General features: G+C 47.0%; 1 protein-coding gene across 2 annotated transcripts in view; it reads left to right on the top strand.

Annotated features, from left to right (window-relative positions):
- CYFIP2 (cytoplasmic FMR1 interacting protein 2) overlaps window positions 1–17,839 on the top strand; it is a 120,867-nt gene extending 103,028 nt beyond the window's left edge. For both annotated transcript variants that reach the window (XM_026510861.4, XM_026510862.4), the window contains exons 27-31: window positions 4,479–4,551; window positions 5,021–5,115; window positions 10,277–10,515; window positions 11,994–12,141; window positions 14,929–17,839. In XM_026510861.4, coding sequence (XP_026366646.1) covers window positions 4,479–4,551; window positions 5,021–5,115; window positions 10,277–10,515; window positions 11,994–12,141; window positions 14,929–15,096 — 723 coding nt within the window. In that variant the 3' untranslated portion in view covers window positions 15,097–17,839. The remainder of the gene's footprint in view (window positions 1–4,478; window positions 4,552–5,020; window positions 5,116–10,276; window positions 10,516–11,993; window positions 12,142–14,928) is intronic.
- The last annotated feature ends 1,820 nt before the right edge of the window (window positions 17,840–19,659 follow it).

The raw sequence follows: 19,659 nt of genomic DNA on the forward strand, positions 1-19,659 counted from the left end.
TGAGGAAATTAACACCCTCAACTTCACTTCTGACACTTCCACAAACTCTTACCTCGTGTCAGCTACACTTTTACTTTTCTGTGGTCAAAGCTATATTTTTGTAACATTTGTTTTTTCTTCTGCATCTGTAACTTGTCCTTCAATGTAACTTAAAGAAAACAAAACAAAGCAAAAACATATATGATTTAAGTTGTTATATCTATGCAGATATTATTCCTTGCTGGACCATGTGGCATGCTAGGATTTCATTTCCTTTCCTCTAATGCTAGCTCAAAACCCCCAAAGCTCCATATTTTAAGGTTAAAAAATTAGTTACTTTCAGAGTTTTTTCAAATTAATTTTTTAAAGTAATATATGTTCAATATAGAAAACTGAGTAAATATATAAAAAGTAGGAAAAAACAGGGAGAAAGAAAGGGATAGAAAATTAAGAACACCTGAAAGCATTTCTTAAAAATGCTTCATATAATTTACACAGAATAGTCAGTAAAATCGAAGAGAAAATACTTTCCTTAGTAATAAGGGAAAGGTGCAGGCCTGCATAAGATGGGCCCACATCCCAAAATAGAGATGTTGTCCCAAGTCTCAATTCCCTTCTGTGCTACAGACATTCAGTTTTTATTGCACATGCGTACTGAGCATTTACTATCTATCAGACACTGTGCTCACTATTGGGAGTAAAATATAGTCAAAATAGACATTGTCCCTACCTTCGTGAAGGTTACATTCCAGTAGGGGGAGATAGACATTAATCAAGCAGTCATGGGTAGGCAATATAAAGTATAAAACAAATTGGGTTCAAACATTGAAAGGAAAAGAACTTGCTTCTTTGAGGACACCTGAGGAACCTGCCCAGGCTCAGACCTCCCTTTCTTAAGGGGGTCAAGAAAGTCTCCCTTGAAGGAATGATGGTTGAATTGAGATCTGAAAGAAGAGTGGGAATTTACTAAGCAAAGGGAGTGCAGGCAAGAGCTGGGTTTGGGAGCATTCCAGAGAGAAGGTAAAAACTCTATGATGGGTGCACAGATGGTACATTCAAGTAACACAAGTTGTTATGGCTGGAGCAGGAGGAGCCAGGGGCAAGTGGGGAAGAAACCTACTCTCAGGGCACTTCACATGCCAAGGGCTGGATGGGTTCCTGGGCACAGTGGAAGCCCCAGTGTGGATCCTTTAAGATCAAGATTAGATAAGGAGGAGATTGACCATTAGCATAGACACCCACAATGGAGGCTTGTTTGGCTCCCTGACCCAAGCCTTTGTGTGCTCTAAACTGGACATTTTCATCAGTTGCAATGGCCTCATCTAAGGAATGCCGAACAGATACCTTCCCTGGAACGTGTTGCGGCGTATGTAGCCACCTCATGATGCAAATGACCTCATAGCTCATCCTCTGGGACCTTTAAGGTCCTTTTTCCCACCTCTATTAGGAAAGCACATCTTCCTGTCTTTCCTCACCTTCATTAACAAATTGCATTAGGACATATAGAACATACAGGAAGTGTGCCAGACGGAAGTTCCCCTTGCCCCAAAGAACCTCTGATCTTACAGTTGCTAACTGGAGGACAGGGGATATGCAGAGAGGGGTAAATGGAACACTCTTGTCCCTCCCAAAGAAATCTGAAGGGGGAGCTCATCTTGTAAAATGAGTAAAGCAACAACATTGCTCTTGTAGAGGACCCAGAACCTTCTTCCCCTTCCTCCATCCCCTAAGGTGACACCCAGTGTCAATTTTATTCACATTAATAAAATAGAAAGCTGATAGTTCATCCAATAGGCAACTTTTCTAGTAAGACATTTCTAGGAACAACTGAAATTTTTGGAAGAAAAGAAGGAAGGTAGGAAAACTCAGCAATGGAGCTATCATAACCGATCCTCTGCTTAGAATACCTCCATAGTTCCTCACTGCACTTAAGATAAAATCCAGACTTTATACCATGCCTACGACCCCCACATGATGGTCCCTCCCTATCATTAGGGGCTCAGTCTGTACCATGATTCCTAGCACGGCATCACTATGCTCCAGCTTACTTTCTGCCCCAGGGCCTTTGTACTGGAATGCTCTTACCTCATATCTTCGTGGCTGGCTTCCTCGCTTCATTCCATCTTCTTTCAAATGTCTCTCCCTCCAAAAGGATTTTCCTAACCACCCTTCCTCAGTCTCTTCTCCATTTCCAGTCACTTTCTAGCTTATTACCTTGTTTTCTTTTATCACTATCTGAAATTTTCTGATTTGTTTGCTTATTTTTATCTGTCTCTATCACCTAGAACATAAATTCCATGAGGGCAAAGATCTAGTCTAACTTGTTCAACATCATATCTGCAAAGCCTAGAACAGTGCCAGGCACTCAACCAATATTTGTTGGATGAACGTATGTAATGGTATTCTCATACTTGGAGGTTGGTTATGTGGCTAAATAAATTTATTCACCTAAGAAAAATATGAGCTAACAAATATGCATTCATTAGTCAATCGTTATTGAGAAACTGTTATGTTCTAGGCACTGGGGAGAAGAGGCAAATTTAGAGACAGCATCCCCACGCATAAGGAGCTCGGAGTATTGTGGTGGTCAGTGGGAAGGAATGTGGAAAGAAGCAAGAGACATGAAGATTTAATGGTCATGGGAAGTAAAGAAAAGGAAGAAAATGAGCCTCAGGTTTTAGGCTTGGGCAAATAAGGAGATGGTCATGCCTTTCTATGAGCAGAGGAACCCTAGGGAGGAAGGAGGGAAGGTCAACTTCGGAAATGTTGAGGTTTGGAATATCCAAGTGGTGATACCCAGCAAGAAAATGGATATCCAATTCTAGAGTTTGGGATTGGTGAAAGGAGCCATATCCTTGATACATATAAACCCCCAAAACTCACTTGAGAAAAAATTTGGTAACCTGCATCGTCCTATGGCTATTAAAAAATTTTTATTTCTAATTAAAAAAAAAAAAAAAAACTTCCGACAAAGAAAACTCCACATGCAGATGGCTTCACTTGTGAATTCTACAAACATTTCAAGAAGAAATAATACCAATTCTGCACAGTTGTTTCTGGAATACAGAAAAGAGGGGAACTCTTCCCAATTTATCTTACAAGGTCAGCATTATCCTAATATCAAGACCAAAGACATTTAAAAAGAAAACAGCAAATCAATGCCCCTCACGAATATAGAGTAAAAGTCCTCAAGAAAGTATTAGCAAATAAAATCCAGCAATATATAAAAAGGATAATGCATCACAACCAAGTGAGGTTTATCCCCGGAATGCAAGCCTTGTTCATCATTGAAAAATCAATCAGTGTAATTAGTAAATTAAAGAATAGTCTGACTGACCAATAAGCCAAGTTTTAAATTATATGATGAATCCAAGGACCTAAGTTTAGAAATAGCAATCAATACCATGTTATTTGATTTAGTGGTTATGAGAGAAATAGCTTAAGGAAGAGGGGGAATTTCCCCCCAGCTAAGAAACTGAGAATGGCACTCAGGAAGGTTCCTTTGAGGGGTTCACTCATCTTTTCTCTGCTAGCCTCCCTTCAAGGACTGACCTAGAGTAAAAAAGGAGTTTGGGGGTTCCCCGTCTTGAGCAGTCAGCCTTCCAGATTTCTAGGATGGAGTATTCCACCCATGCCCAGGGAAGGAAAGCCAAGGACACTCACAGTCCTGATTTTCTCAGAGGCTTAGGATCCAAGAGTGCCAGAGCTGAATGAAGTCTGGGCCTTACCTAGTCCAAATCCCTACAGTGTAAGGAAGAGAAACCAAGAGCCATGGAGGGTGGCTTCTCTGGGTCCCTTTACCCCATCCTCTGTTCTGAAATCCAGTTATCATAAACTGGTCACGGGACAGCAAGCCCGTTAGACCCTATCTTCCAGGCCTGTCCTCCCCAGACTTTTCCCTCTTTTTAAGATGTTTTAAAGCTCACTTTTATGCATAACAAGTTACCATCAAAACCTATCTGTCCTGGGTTCTAGTTTCTCTTTTCTCACTAGTTGGTATCTCGTGTGGAGAAAACCCAACAGAGACAGGCCTTTGCATGGAATCATCATCGGTGGATGGGTGGACTGACCCAGCCACCTGCTTTGAGCCTACAAGCCTCACAACCAACCAGACAAACATGGAGTCTGGGGCCCATCATCTCTGTTCAGTTCCTCTGTCACTCATTTGAAACCCTCAACAAATTCCTTATAAGATTATAATGAAAATGTATTGCGCCCTCATTATGTGCCAGAGACTATGCTGTAAGGTTATGCATTCTCTCACTCGATCCTTACAAAAACTCATTAAATAAGTACTATTCTGCCGGTCCTCATTTTGTGGCTCAATAAAGAGCCTCGAAGAGATTAAGCAACTTGCTGAAGATGCCATAGCCAGTAAGAGGAGGAGTCAAAATGTGGACCCTAGCTGCCTCCGGGGCGCAGGGTTTCAGGAATGAAAATTCCTTGTGGTTTAAAATGAGAATTGTTTCCCCTTTCTTTCCTTCTACCTCTGTTCGCAGTCTCAGGAGGAAGTCTGTGATTTGCTCCATGCTGCACCCTTCCAAAACATCTTGCCTAGAGTCTACATCAAAGGTAAGAAACCACCAACAGCAGCTAAAGAGCCAGCTTGCATTTGAACTTCCGGCTCACGTACTCCCAATAAAGGCAGACCTGCAGTACGAAAGGGAGAAGCTTAAATGAAGCTTTGGGCAGCTAGTCAATGCTCACAGAATCGCAGAGTTGGAGTGACCCTCCGGGCCTTGTTCCTTGGTCCTTCTAGGTCGTCCCTCATGTGTTCCTGTCTAGCTTTGGTTGAACTCTTTTGAATGATGGGAAACTCACCACCCCGTAAGGTAGATAATTCTGTCATTGGACGGAGATACTAGAACGTGTTTCCTCGTAGCAAGTTCTGATCACACTTTAGAACGAAGGAGAACAGTTCTATGCTGTCCAGCCACATTTGGGAACACAGATACATCACTGGTCCTCTGAGAGTTTTTCCTTCTTCAGTTCCCCCAGGGTACCCTGAGTCTCATTTTCTGCTCTGCTGCTCCTTTTGCAGAAGGGGAGCGTCTGGAGGTCCGCATGAAACGTCTGGAAGCCAAGTATGCCCCGCTTCACCTGGTCCCTCTGATAGAGCGGCTGGGGACCCCTCAGGTATGATCCTTCTATCCAGACTCTGAGAAACAAAAGAAAGTTTAGAGGGCGAGCATTTGGTCCAACTCCCTCATTTGACAGGCAGGGAAACTGAGGCCCAGAGAGAGGGTGGAAAAGAATGTCTACAAAGCCTGTTAGTGGCAGGGTCAGGTCTGGAATGAGATTTGCTGTTTCCCAGGCCTGAGTTCTTTCTTCTACACCCTGTATCAGCTATTGTACCAGGAAAGAAGGAAGTCAGACAAGTATCTATCATGCTCCCGTTAGGTATTAGAAATTCTGCTAAGTCACCTCTCAGAATTAAAACTCCACACACCCTGAGAACCAGCAATTCACTTCTGGATATCTTTGCTAGAAAAACAGATATAGGAACACAGATGTTAACTATAGCATTGTTTGTTAAAGCAAAAACTAGAAACAACCAGTAGAGGGTTGACTAACTACAATGTGGTAAAGTTATCTAAATGTTGACTACTTGCTACGTAATGAAAAGGAAAGATGAGGTCTAGGTGCATCGGTGTGGACAGAGCAGAAGTGTGTGCTTAGGGGAAGAAGGCATACAACAAAACTCTATCAGTGAAACTGTTCCTAAAACATGATAATTCTCATGGCTCCTAATGGCGGCACCCTCTGAAGAGAGATAAGAGAGACAGAGATGGGGTGATGGTCTCCTGGGTCAGGACACTTCAGCTTTCTCTGTAATGTTTGAATATTTTCAAAAGTGAATAAGCTCATATGTTAATTCTGTGATTAAAGTTAAGTTTTACAGGGGTGCCTGGCTGGCTGAGTCAGTAAAGCATGGGACTCTTAATCTTGGGGTTGTGAGTTCAAGCCCCACGTTGGGTGTAGAGATTACTTAAAAATAAAATCTTGGAAAATAAGATTAATTTTTACAAACGAGTACCGGTTGCTGTGAACATGAGGTGGGGGGGCAGGACCCCAGCCTCAGAGAACTCACAGACTGGGGCAGGAGTCAGGAAAGAAAAGAGTAGTGAGGCGGCCAAATGCACGTGCTGTCTCCTTTCACACTGATTTGAGTAATCTACACAGTTTTAGGGAGGCGGGGGGTGGGGGGGCTGGGGGGGTAGGCCTTCCGGAGGAAGAGAAATGGGGCACCCTGGTGGAACAAGCCGGGGTGGTCTGTCTCGTTTACCTTTGCCAACTGCATAAAAGGTTAGGATTCAAATCTGCGCTTGGACTCGCATTGCCGGGTTCCTCTCTGCTCTTATCACAAAAGCTGAGGAGTCTGAAGGACTCAACGTCCTCAGCAGGGGCAGAAGGCAGCCTCTTCTCTCAGAAATCAGGGCAAGTATTTGGAGCACATTGCAGGACCCAGTCCGCTCAGGTGTCCCGCTGATGAGCAACCCTTGCCAGACCACCTGCATGCCACCCAGCGCCTGCTGGATACGGTGACTAAATGTTCAGTGGCATTTGGGTTCTTTGAGTCACCACAGGGAGAATTCAGACCCTGCAGAGCGCGCACATTTTCTTTTTTGGCCTTCAGAGGCTGAACAGAGGAGTCCTCGAAAGATTTCCTTTTAGGGAGAAATCCCCCAAGCCAGCGACATAGAAATGTGTCTGCTCTGCTGTTGGTGTCATCCTACAAGAATCTGGCCTCTCGCACCCAGGGTTTGGCATGTGTTTCCACTTAGGAGACTGTGAATTCCTTCCCTGTTCTGGTGAACACCATTTCCCTGGGACTGATAGAAATCTCAATTTGTCAAATGCGGAGTCTTTAACAAACAAAAGCCTAGACATTCTGCTGGAGAGGAAGTACCAGTTTTCTAAGTCACCCGGCCCTCAAGGAATAGTCCAAAGCTAAGTCGTCCCATACACCAAAGAAGAGTAACGAACTATTACCCTCCAAGCTAGCGGGGGTGCGGGAGATTCACATAATAGCTAAGCCGTGATGGCGACATGCTGCCACATGTTCAAAGTCAAGACGTTTTAATGGTATTGCACTGTTTGCATTTATTTCTGGGACATACTAAGGTGCTATCATGGAAAGTGCGCTCCGGCAGGAGGTCAGAAGACAGGGGTCCTCATCCCAGCTTCACACTTGATGCACAATCTGGTGCTAGACATGTAATATCTCAGTCTTTGTCTCCCCACCTGTGAAATGGGCCAACAGCTGCCGTGCTGCCTTCGTTGAGCCAGCTTTCGTGAATGTTCTGATGAACGAAAATGAGTAAGAGACTTTCAAAAAACACAAAGGATTGTAGAAAGGATTATCGAGATGTCATTTTCCTCCAGAGATCACTAAATGTAATCAAAGTATCTGTGCAGAAATTTATTTCCACATTTATTTTCACAGGTGCTTTTTCTGTTCCCTTGTTCACTCAGAAAACAAAGGCAGAAAGAGAGAAAAATCCCCCACTGAGTAGAACAGAAAAGAAATGGATGAAATTTATGTGAAACACACACAATATATATGTATATAACACCAAGTCACAAAGTGGGGCCTTGGCTGCAAACGGTCCTCGATGCACTTTTTCAAAGCAAGAAGAAACGGATAGACCTACCCAAAGGAAAAAGGACACGGAAGAAAACTCGCGCCCTAAAAAGTATAAATGCCAACAAAAACAGCAACAGTGTTTAGCCTTACCAGTAATCACTGAAATGGAAATTAAAAGAAGGGGTGCAATTTTTCAGCCCTCAAGTTGGCAGAGACCTTTCCTTACTGATAAGAGAGAGCTGGTGAGGTTACAAGGAGTGGATGGTGGAGAGTGGCTCCGCTTTCCTTCAGCTCGTTACTATGTTGCAGAAGCCTTTTAAAATAGGTACCTACTTCAACTGCCGAGTCCTACTTCTAGGATTTTATCCGAAGCAAATAATCAGAGAGAAGCTTAAAAAGTGTTGCGTATGGGGACAGTTGCTTAAGAATTGTCTGTAATAATGAAAACTTGAAAAACACTTTAAAATAACCAGTAAGCATAGAAGACTCAATAAATGGTGATCTGCCAGTGGCCATTTTCTGTAGCTGTTAAAAAATTATGTTGCTGAAAATATTGAAGGAAATGGTTTTGTAGATTGCTGCTACCTGAAGAGAAAAAAAAGCAAGACAGTCTGATCCAAATTCTGTTCACTAAAGATGCATACACACACTCAAATACATTAACACAAATCATAGATCAGTATTTTAAGAAACCTCATTTCTAGGTAATGGGGTTTATGGGAGATTTTTATTTTCTTATGACTTCTTGAAGCTGTTTTTCCATATTTACCCAAGTGACTGTGTTACTTTTACAGTTCCCAAGAGAAACTGAAGGGTGAATGTTTTCCTGAGGAAGGGCAAAAGCCCCTACACCTCTTCCGTCAGGGGCCCTTTGGTTGGCTGTAGTGGGGGGGTCACCAGAGTCTCAAGTCTGTCTGCAGATTTATAAACCCCATTGCTGATTTTTAGATCCCCACCATGATTATCAGGCCCTGGGGATTGATTCAGACTAACTGGATGCACACGAGATTAATTAGTAAAGCAGAAGTCTCTGTGTTAATTCACGAAGAAGAATATTCATGACTTGAGAACAAATCTGGGTCCTTTATGTATTTACTGACCATCTTCCCTGTACCAGCACCCTGAGTGGAGAGCCCTTCCAGGGTCCCAAGACCAGCATAGAGGGTTGCCCGCTAAGAACAGCATCGAGCACTAGGTTCAGGATTTTTTTAAAGACCTATTTCTGGCCAGCTATGGCAGCCCGAATGGTCTCTTCTCTGCTCGGGAGTTTTCTCTGCCTACGGAATCAAGATGAGTCACCGTGAAAGCAGGGCTCCCTCTCCTTCATGCTTGAAAAACACGTTGTCAAACTCCTCTCCAATTCACGTTTTTTGTCCTAGACTTCTCTCAGTTTATAGTTGTCATGACAATGAAGCTCCTGGCCCATTTTCCTAACAGGCTCCAGCATTGTGTTTCCTGATTTATTTCCCTCTGTGGACTAATTTAGAGGTCACCCTCCTTCTAGGGGCTCCAGGGTGGGAGCTTACAGGGAGAAGTCAGGTAGGCTCCTTCCAGGCGCTCTGTAACGAGAGCTCTCGGGGGAGACTGCCCTCTGGAGAGCTGACCCCACGAGCGCCCTGTGGACCTCTCCGTCTCAGAGGCCAGCCTTCTGTAGCTTTGTCCCTAGATTTGGAGACCTTCCTTTGACCTCAGATTTTAATATTTATCCACTATTTGCAGATGGTTTTGAGACCTCTACCCCCAGACATTTTTGCTCATGATACGGACATGTGTTTTGATGTGCTTGTCTAGCCAGCTGATTATTAGAGATGCAATAACCAGAACCCAGGTGTGAAGCCAGTTTAAATTATTAATAGAGGTGGTTTACTGTGGTCAGAGGACTTCTAATGGGAGGAAATGATCCTGTAAAATCAGTCTCAAATTTTAAGAGTGACATATGCTTATTGCAGAACATTCAACTGTACAGAAGTATTTAAAGTAAAAAGTGAAAATCCTGCCTGTTTATCCAAGCCCATCTGCTCTCACAGTTGGTGTTTCCTTCTAAACTAGTTTACACACACGCGCACACACACACACACGCGCACACACACACATACACACACACACAGAGTTTTGTTTGTGGGATTGCATGTTGTTGATGTTTTTATTTTATTTTTCTATGTTAATGTTTTTAATAGGACTGTAGTATACATCCTTTTCTGAAACTTGCTCTATATTCACTTAGCAATTTAACCTGTACATCTAGACTATCAGGATTCAGATCCCAGCTTGTACCACTCAGGGCTGCCTCTCTGAACCTCGGTTTCTTTACCTGTAAGATGAGGATAACAATGGCACCTATTTTGTGGGGTCAATGTGAGGAATAAATAGCTTATTATACACACACTCAGCGAGTGTGAACTACTACTAGTGTCATCTCAATCTTTTCAGTGGCTCTATAGCATTTTATTATGTAGTAGACTGGGATGTTTTTAGTTTGACTCTTCCTCCTTGATGCCACCTAGATTTTACTTGCCACAAGTAAGCCTACCACAAGACCCCTGCTACTGCACTAGGGCTTACAAAGGTAGTGCCCAGCCCTGGGCAAGATACCCACTCTGGTGAGTGAATTCCAGACACACCAGCTCCAGGGCATGGGAATCTCTGGTGAGAGGTGGAAGATGGGGTCCGAGGTGAGGATAGAAGGTTTATGCATTTTTCCGTTCCCAGCAAATCGCCATCGCTCGGGAGGGCGACCTGCTGACCAAGGAGCGCTTGTGCTGTGGCCTGTCCATGTTTGAGGTCATCCTGACGCGCATTCGGAGCTACCTGCAGGACCCCATCTGGCGGGGCCCGCCACCCACCAATGGCGTCATGCACGTCGACGAGTGCGTGGAGTTCCACCGGCTCTGGAGTGCCATGCAGTTCGTCTACTGCATCCCTGTGGGGACCAACGAGTTCACCGCCGAGTGAGTACCCCAGGGGAGGCTGGGTCACCGCCCAGCTTGCATGTCCGCCCCCGCCAAGAGTCTCCAGGCTACCAGGGCTCAACTAGAAGGGTGGGCAGGGGCAGGCTGTCCAACAGCTGTTCGTGGAATACATATGATGTGCAAGGTGCCGATCAGACACCAATGCTGAGCGGAAGTAGACGGTTCCTGGCCTCATACAGCAGAGGCAGGAAGGGGGATAGGTGCCTGAGAAGAGAGCTGAGTGAGTCATTGGAGTGTAAGTCACACGGTAGAACTGAGCTTTGCACATTGCCTGGGATTCGACCCTCGGGGGGATGGGGGGAACACTCCAGGAAGGGCAACACGTGGTTGGAGGCAGAGAGGGAGTGTGTGCATGTGTGTGCATTGGGACTTAGGACCTCTCAGGGCCTGGTCTTTCCACGACCGGAAGCTGCTCTATTTGTGCCGACAGGAGGGGGCCCTGGGGAGGGTTCGGCACTGAGAACCCCAGTGTCCACCTCACCCCTCACAAAACTGCGGAGTTCACAGAACAGAGAGAGGCCTCCTCAGCCGAGGGTCAGGCCCAGCTTGCGCATGCGAGCCTGGCTCGTGAGGCCTCTACTCCTGAAAACCAGGAAGCCTTCGAGAGGAACACAGTCCTGTCGTCCAAGAAGACAGAGGCAGGTTCCAGTTCTCCTTCCCTCACCCAGCCACACATCGGGCACAGACTAGTGAAGAAGGCAGACGAGGTCTGCCCTCCAGGAGCCGAGCGCTCTTGAGAACAAGCCAGTGAGGGCCAGAGAAGGCTTCCCCAAGGAAGTGGGGTTGGGGCTGGGCTGGGCAACTGTTTTCGGAGCAGCTGCTGGGCCTGCACCGCCAGCCAGAGTGAGGAGGAAGCAGGGAAGCTTGCCCGTTGGGCTGCAGCTGCTGCTCGAGGATAAGAAAAACAGCAGAGAGATGACCCCACAACCTCGGGACTTGCCCAGGATGCTGTTGAGTGCTGGCGGCATGCCGGCTGCGCGTCGCCAGACCCAGAGGACTCGCGGCCCCCACGCCCCCGCAGCATCTGCTCCTCCGCGTGCCCCGCCCCACCCCTGCCCTCTCAGCCTACATGGGCCACCTGGTCTTCTGGTTTAAAGTGGCCTTTCCCTTCACGAGCCTTCCGCCGGCTCCTTTACAGAGGCGAGACAGATTCTCATCCGAATTCTAGTCAGCCACAGAAATCTCAAGGACTGGTTGAATTTTTTCCCTACAAATTTATCTTTTTTTTCTTGCATCAGTGGCTGACAGGCTGACACCTCTTTGTGGTTAGACCTAGAGCCATAGTCCCCGGAACTAATGAATGTATGCTCACATCTTCCCTTGCACCCACTTTACAGATTAAGAGGATTGACCCAGGGACTCGCTTGCTCACTCTCTGTCCTCCTGACCTAAGATGAGGGCCCAGCCCCCACCCTCCCCAGCCCCTCACTCCAGCTGCTTCCTCTCCCCACTCCCAGGCAATGTTTTGGTGACGGTTTGAACTGGGCCGGCTGTTCCATCATCGTCCTGCTGGGCCAGCAGCGTCGCTTCGACCTGTTTGACTTCTGTTACCACCTGCTGAAGGTCCAGAGGCAGGACGGGAAGGATGAGGTCATCAAGAATGTGGTAAGCAGCCAAGGGCTGGGGCCTGGGAAGTGGGGCCAGGCCTGACAAGCAGGCTTTCATCTGAAAAGGAGGGCGAGCTGCTTATGGAGGCCAAGTCCCCACACCACAGGTAGGTACAAAGATGCTCAGCAGCCGGGGACCTTCTCTTCAGAAGCCGTGAGTCACTTGCGCATAACCTGCTGGGATGAATCAGGTCACCCTGCAGGGCTGGGCCGGGCTCCAGACCTGAATTACCCCTTCCCTGCGCCAGACTGCCGATGCTGGCGCCTCGTGCACACAGACTCTCACCGAACGTGGAAGTCATGCAGGCACGGGGCTGGGAGCGGCATTGTCGTGGGGTGAGCGGCGCTGCCGTGGGGGCCTTGAGAAGGGCTGTCTAAACTGAGGGGCAGGTGGGGAGGGGTGGCCCGAGAAGGCTTCCCGTGGAGGCAACACGTGGGCTGAGTCCAGAATGACCACCAGCCAATAACCAGGCAAAAAATGGGGTGAAGGGTGGGGAGGATGTTCCAGACAGAGGGAACAGCTAGCTGTAACAAAGGCACAGAGATGTGAGGGTGTACGGCTGGAGCAAAGACTGGGTCTCTAGGGCCAGCGGAAAGGAGAAGCAAGCAGGAGCTACCTCATAAAGGGTTTTTTCGTCGTTGTTGTTGTTGTTTGCCTTTGTGGTAGAATATACATAAACATAAAAGTTGCCCTTTTAACCATCGTTAAGTGTATGGTGTGGAGGCATTAGGTGCACTCACACTGTCGTGCAGCCGTCACCGCCCTTCACCTCCAGAACTTTCTCAGCTTCCCAAACGGAAACACTGTGCCCATCAAACGCTAACTCCCCAGGCTCCCCTCCCCCAAGCCTCTGGTAACCACCCTTCCACTTTCCATCTCTGGGCTTGACTAGGGACCTCATATAAGAGGAGTCCTACAGTATTCCTTCTTTCATGACTGGCTTATGTCACTCAGCATAATGTGTTTGGGGCCACCCTGTGGTCGTTCGTACCAGAATTTTCTTCCTTTTTACGGCTGAATAACGTTCTGTTGTATGTATACACCATGTTGTGTTTATCCGTTCCTCCTCAAGGAACGCTGGGGCTGCTTCCGCTTCTCGGCCACTGTGACCACGCTGCTGGGATCATGAGTGTACACGTATTTGTTCAGCTCCCTCATTTCTGTGGGGGACTTACCTTCAAGTGGAATTGCTGGGTCACGTGCTGATTCTATTTTTAATGTTTGAGGACCTGCCCTACTGTTTTCATTTTACATTCCCACCAGCAATGCACAGGGGTTCCAGTTTCTCCACCTCCTTCCTAGCACTCGTTCTCTGGGGTTTTGGGTAATAGCCATCATGATGGACGTGAAGTGCTGCCTCATTCTGGTTTTGATTCCCATTTCACTAACGATTAGTGCTGTTGAGCATCTTTGCACGTGCTAATTGGCTGTTTATCTTCTTTGGAGACATGTCTATTCAAGTCCTCTGTTCACTTTGTAATTGGACTGTGTCGTTGTTGAGGTGTAGAAGTTCTTTATATATTCTGGATATTAATCCGTTATCCGATATGCGAGTTGCAGATATTTTCTCCCATCCCATGAGTTGCCCTTTCACTCTGTCGATAGTGTCCTTTGACGCAGACAAGTCTTTAATTTTGATGTGGTCCAATTTATGTTTTCTTTTAGTGTGCTTTTGGTGTCACATCTAAGAAATCGTTGCCAAATTCAGTGGCATGAAGATTTTCCTGTGTTTTCTTCTAAGAGTTTTATAGTTTTAGATCCTATGTTTAGGTCTTTAAGCCATTTTGAAGTTTGTTTTTTGCTGTTGTTGTCGTTGGGTTTTGTTGTGTATTGTATAAGGTGAGGATCCAGCTTCATTCTTTTGCATGTGGATATCCAGTTCTCCCAGTGCTGGGGTTAACATAGAGCATGACATCAGCCATGATACCTGGCTCGCTAACATGGAACACGGAGGCCGCTGGGGCGAGGGAAGGTTTGGGAGTAGGGCGTAGGCCTTTGGAATGCCGAGGCCTGTGTGACCACTGTTGTAGGAATGCCGCGGGGAGTTGCCTTCCCCAAAGCTCTCTTAGCCCAAACCGCGACCCTGTGATCTAGGATGTAGGCATTGTCCCCTAGGCTGTATTTAGCAGAACTCACAGAACACAGATTAGCATATCGTATCTTTCCCATAAACAGATCCTCCCAGTTTCAGTAAGACCCCTTGTCACACATCACGTGCTTGAGAAACAGTGATAAAGATTTATGATTATCCTGAAGGACCAGTAAAGGCAGGAGCAAAGAAAAGCAAGGGGTCTTTGTCTCTGAGCGTTGACCCCCTTGCCTTCTCCTCTCTTACACAGCAAAGTTTGGAGTCATCTTTCATCCGCCGGTACAGGGATTGCTGGCCATTCCCGGCATCCCAGCACCATTTGTTGAGAACACGATCCTTTCTCCATTGAATGGTTTTGGCACCCTTGTTAAAAATCATTTGACCATATATGGAAAAGTCTATTTCTGGGCTGTCTATTCCATTGACCTATAGGCCTGTCTTCATGCCCGTGCCATACTATTTTGATTATTGTAGCCTGGTAGTAAATTTTGAAACTCAGAAAGGGTTCTATGGCCAAGTTAACATTTGATTGCTAAGCTCTGGAAACCCACGGAAGGCCTGAAAGGAAAAGAGTGACATGATCATTGAAGCATCGGGACCCTGGACCCCATCCTCACTGCATCTTCTTGCTCTTGCTTTTTATTTCTCTGTCCCCTCCTCCTGCCCCTAACCTGCACATCCCTGTCCTTCCGCAGCCCCTGAAGAAGATGGCAGACAGAATTAGGAAGTACCAGATCTTGAACAATGAGGTTTTTGCCATCCTGAACAAGTACATGAAGTCCGTGGAGACGGACAGTTCCACCGTAGAGCATGTGCGTTGCTTCCAGCCACCCATCCACCAGTCCCTGGCCACTACCTGCTAGGCGGAAGGTCCTGCAGACCCTTGACCTGGAGGAGAAGAAGCAGCAGGAGAGAGAAAGCCATGGCCAGCCTGCCACAGGGTCCGACCGGACAGCGCCTGGGATCAGCCTGGAAGCAAGCAAGAACCTCCCCCCACACACCCGCACCTCCCAGGGCTGGGCCTGTGCATGCTCTCCCGTGACATCTCCATGGTGGTTTTCCATAGCGTCAATGAAAAAAAATGAAAAGAAACAGGGCAGTATGTGCTTTTTCTTTTCTTTTTTCCTCAGCCGTGTGAAGAGCCCCAGTCTCACCCCTTCTCCATCTCACAGCCCCACCCCACGTCCATGGTTGCTTCTCAAGACCTCCTCCCAGATGGTGACCTCCTACCCAGGGCCCCCGTGCGACCTCAGGAGTGAAGTCTCCGAGAAGGAGGAAAGAGCGTGGCTGTATCCGAGATACCAGCCAGACCTGACAGGCGTGTCTCCACTTCCTGGCTTCTTCACCTCCTCTGATTCCCTCCCCGCCATTTTCCCAGGGGGCATCTCCTCCTACTCTGGATGCCGGGGATTCTACCACCAACAGTACTTGTGGACCAGGCGCTGAGAGCCACGGGAAACAGAAGCCGAAGTTCCTGGTACCAGCACCATGATAGACGGTGTTGGCTCTGGCCTTCCCTGGACTCCCCAAAACCACACTCCCCTCTCAGGGCACTCCTAGAGAGAACTCAGAAATGCATTCACAGCTGTGTCTCACTGAGTGGAACTCGGGTAGGAAGATGGTCAGGCCTGCTGTGCGGAAGCAGTATTTATTGACATAGCCTGGAATTCCATAGCCCCAAACAGAAAGCTGTGGGACCATCTCAGCATAATGACGAGGTGGCTCCTTTATTCATTAAGCAAATCCTGTGAGCAGCAAGGTGCACAGGGCAGTGGACACTGGGAATGCAGCACTGAACAAGTCAGGCACAGACTGCCCACACCCGTAGCCAGTGGCCAGATTAGGGACCACTTCTCTGCACAGACTCTCTCATCAAGGAGAACTCCCACGAGAAAGAAACTATTAAGGGGTTATTTCAACAGAAGCCCAAAACATATTGGGGTCAGAGGGGTGAGGAATATAAATAGCACTTGTCAATAAGTTTTTAATACCAGGATACACTCCCAGAAAAGGAGTCCTGTTTTAGTGAATTGGGATTCTCATTGTCCTAGAAGCTGAAAGATTCTTAGGACATTTTATCTTTAGCTCTCAAGGTTCCTCATGTTCCTTAACCTAGATTTTGAGGCATGAAGCCTATCTCACAGGGGCCTGTCTACTTGCATTTCTCTGACTGAACCAGAATCTCCCACCGAGCATGGGGAGACTGTTTAGAAGGATGGAAGCCTTTGGGAATGAATGTCTCATTACAGAGCACCTCTTCTTCAAAGGGAGCTTATGACCCTGAGCTTGTAAGAAAATATAAAATGAGACATTTGATATCTCTCCCCCAATCCAGGGAGGAAAAGAAAAGAGAGAAAATAGAAAGAACAACAATGATCCCCTCCCTCAGGGCGGACGAATGGAAATCGTTACCATTAATCAGATGGCCCATTTTAACCCAATGGAAAGAACAAAAGGAGTCCATAGCAAGAGGTTTGTGTGATACACTCTGCTCACCAGAGAGGAGAGAGGCGGGGCTCACCAAGTGTGGCCCGAGGGCCTCCATCAGGACGTCCTGAGATTAGCTCATTTGGTGCAGATTTCTGGGCCCTCCCCCAAACCAGTTAAGTCTGCATCTCTGGGAGTCAGGTAGGAAAATCTGCCCCTTCCACAAGCTGTCTGAGTTGTTCTGTTGCACGTGGAAATCTGAGGACCACTGCTGTAGAGGGTCTCTCCACCGCTAACCTGGGCTCTGAGCTCCCTCTGAGCCATGAAAGAAAATACTTGTAGGGTAGGGAAACGATTCAGGGTGGAAGCTGGCTGATCCTCCCGTCTGGAGAGGCCACTTCTTATTCTGAGTTTTTGTTTTGTTTTTCCTCTTGATGACCATAGATGTGTCCCAAAGGCAGAAGGGAGAGGCTACACCACATGGTAGAACACGCCTTCCAAACCCACGTAAAATATCGGAGCTCCAGAGTCTTCTGAATCTTCAGTCCTGTCTGGGGACAGTGGGTCTTTCAGATAGAATGAAGTCCTAGAGTTTATCCCACAACCTTGCCCACTGCTTTTGTGGTTTGGATCACCCACTTGACGGGCTTGCTCTGTCAGCAACCTGCCCCCCCCCACCCCCATCCTGCCTCTGTAACCCTGAATTTGACCCCCTGGGTAGAATCTTATCTCCGAGAGACTTGACCCTGGTAAATTGAGGTCTTCACCTTAAGGAGAGACATTTCATTTCCCTAGCTCGCTGGCACATTTATTTATGAATACCAAACAGGTTTAATATTCTTTCCTCCCTGGTATTCCTGCCTCCTTTTGATTTGATTTTTTCTGTGTGTCTAAGAACCAGGAAAAAAAAATCTTAGGTTTTAAAAAGTTTTAAAAAAAATTCTGTTTTAGAAACTGTCAAATGTACCATATTTGTATTAAGAGTTGTTGGGGATTTTTGTACAATGAATTTACATTTATTTATGGTGACTTATATTTACGCTTGTGATCAGATAATGTTGTTAAATTCTTAAATCATATTTGCTATGCAGCTGAAGATGATATTTTGCTTTGTATTTTGGGGTACCTGTGTTGAGTTGATAAACATTTCCATCTCCATTAAAACTGCTTCCAAACCAGCATCTTGGCCCTTATTCCTGGTCTCACCCCAGGATTCGCTGATGTGTGGAAGGCCGCGTGAACACTGATGACTAAGGAAACACCCCGAAGAGAATGGAAGGAGATAGGGTGTAGCAGGTCGGTCATCCTAAACTAATGGCTTGTTTGCTTTCTCGCTGGGGCATTACCTTTACCAATTGACACGGGATGAGACTCCGGCAGTAGCTTCCGCTCGTCAGGATTTCATAGTCTCACTGAGTGACCCCTAGTTTCAGAGGAAGGATGGGAAGCAATATTTAGTGAGGTCTGAAGTGTGCAGCCCCCAGGCTAAATCCTGACCCTCCCTTCCGTGGAATCAGCTACAATCACTTTATGTGCTATTTCCCAACTTTGAGAGAGAGAGGCTCTGAGGTGTATTTATTTTCACACAGTTAATAAGTGGTGATTCTGATTGGAACCCAGTTTCAAAGCCTGAGCTTTTGCTCGCACACTGTAAGGACCTGCTCAGCCAGGCCAGACCCCGAAACTAGACTTACAGCCACTGGACTTTTCAGGGCTTTGGGTGAGTAAGACGGAGCAGAGCCTGGTATCAGGAGAAGGCCCAGCATGGCGGCAGGGAAGTTTCCAGGCTGAAGGTACCTCTCACCCTCATCAGAAAGGATAACCCCAAAGAACACTAGAAGGTTGTATTTAAAACCAACACCGGTGCTTGGAGTTTTACGTTTTATGCAGCGGCAACTTTCCCAAAGACCATCCACAAAGATGAGCCCTGGGGCATTAGTGGCTCCCCCTTGGCTGCGGCCTCGGGCAGCCCTCTAATCTCCCAGGGCTTTGGTTCCCTCTTCTTCAAGTTGGACACAATAATCTGAGGCACCTTCCAGCTCTACGACCCTGATCATTGGTAATGTCCCAGTGGGGTACTTTGAGGTGCCTGACTACTTCCCAGACTCGAAATCTTTTTCAGCCATGTGTCCCCGCCTCCAAGGAGTCCCATCGTTACAGGTTGTGTATTTGAGCTGCTGTAGTTGGGGTGCAGTTGGTATTAGTCCTGAGCAATGCTCAGGGAAAAGAGGGTTCCGCGGTCGCATGGGTTTGGGGGATGCCTCCTGCTTTTTCCCTTCTTGAAGATCTGCAGTGCCCTGAGTCCTGCAGCACTCACCAGCCTGGAATGGACCCATCACCTAGCGGCCATGACTTTGGAAACCCCTCTCTCTGCAGCACTACTGATCCTCCCGTGGAACATGCTTTGAAAAATACTGGGCTGAGAACATAGAAATCCATGTTAGATGTATACAGACAAACAACAAAAGCAAAAACTCCCACGGGAGAAGGACCCCTGCCTCACAGGCAGTCCTAACACCTGGGCACAATCAGAGATGTGGGGACCTGGCAAAGTACTGAAGGGTTTCAGATGGAAGAGGGAAGCAATTTCACGATGGGAGAGAATAGGGTAGCAGAGCATATTGGTTCGCTAGGGCAGCCATTACAAAATACCGCAGACCACATGGTCTAAACAACAGAAATTTACTTTCTCAGTTCTGGAGGCTAGAAATCCACGACCAAGGTGACATCAGGGTTGCTTTCTTCCAAGTGTCTCTTCTTGGATGTTAGACGCTGTCTTCTCCCTGTGTCTTCACAAGGTCTTCCCTCTGGCTCTGCCTGGGTCCTCATTTCCTCTTCTTAGCAGGACACCAGGCGTATTGCTTTCGGACCCATTCACATGACCTCATTTTACCTGAACCAGCTTGTTAAAGGCTCTATCTCCAAGTACAGTCCCATTCTGAGGTACTGGAGATTAGGATTATAACATATGAATTCTTGGGCGGGCGGGGGGTGGGGAG

This window comes from Ursus arctos, unplaced genomic scaffold, assembly GCF_023065955.2.
Source record: "Ursus arctos isolate Adak ecotype North America unplaced genomic scaffold, UrsArc2.0 scaffold_15, whole genome shotgun sequence".
In the NCBI taxonomy this organism is placed as follows: Eukaryota; Metazoa; Chordata; class Mammalia; order Carnivora; family Ursidae; genus Ursus; species Ursus arctos.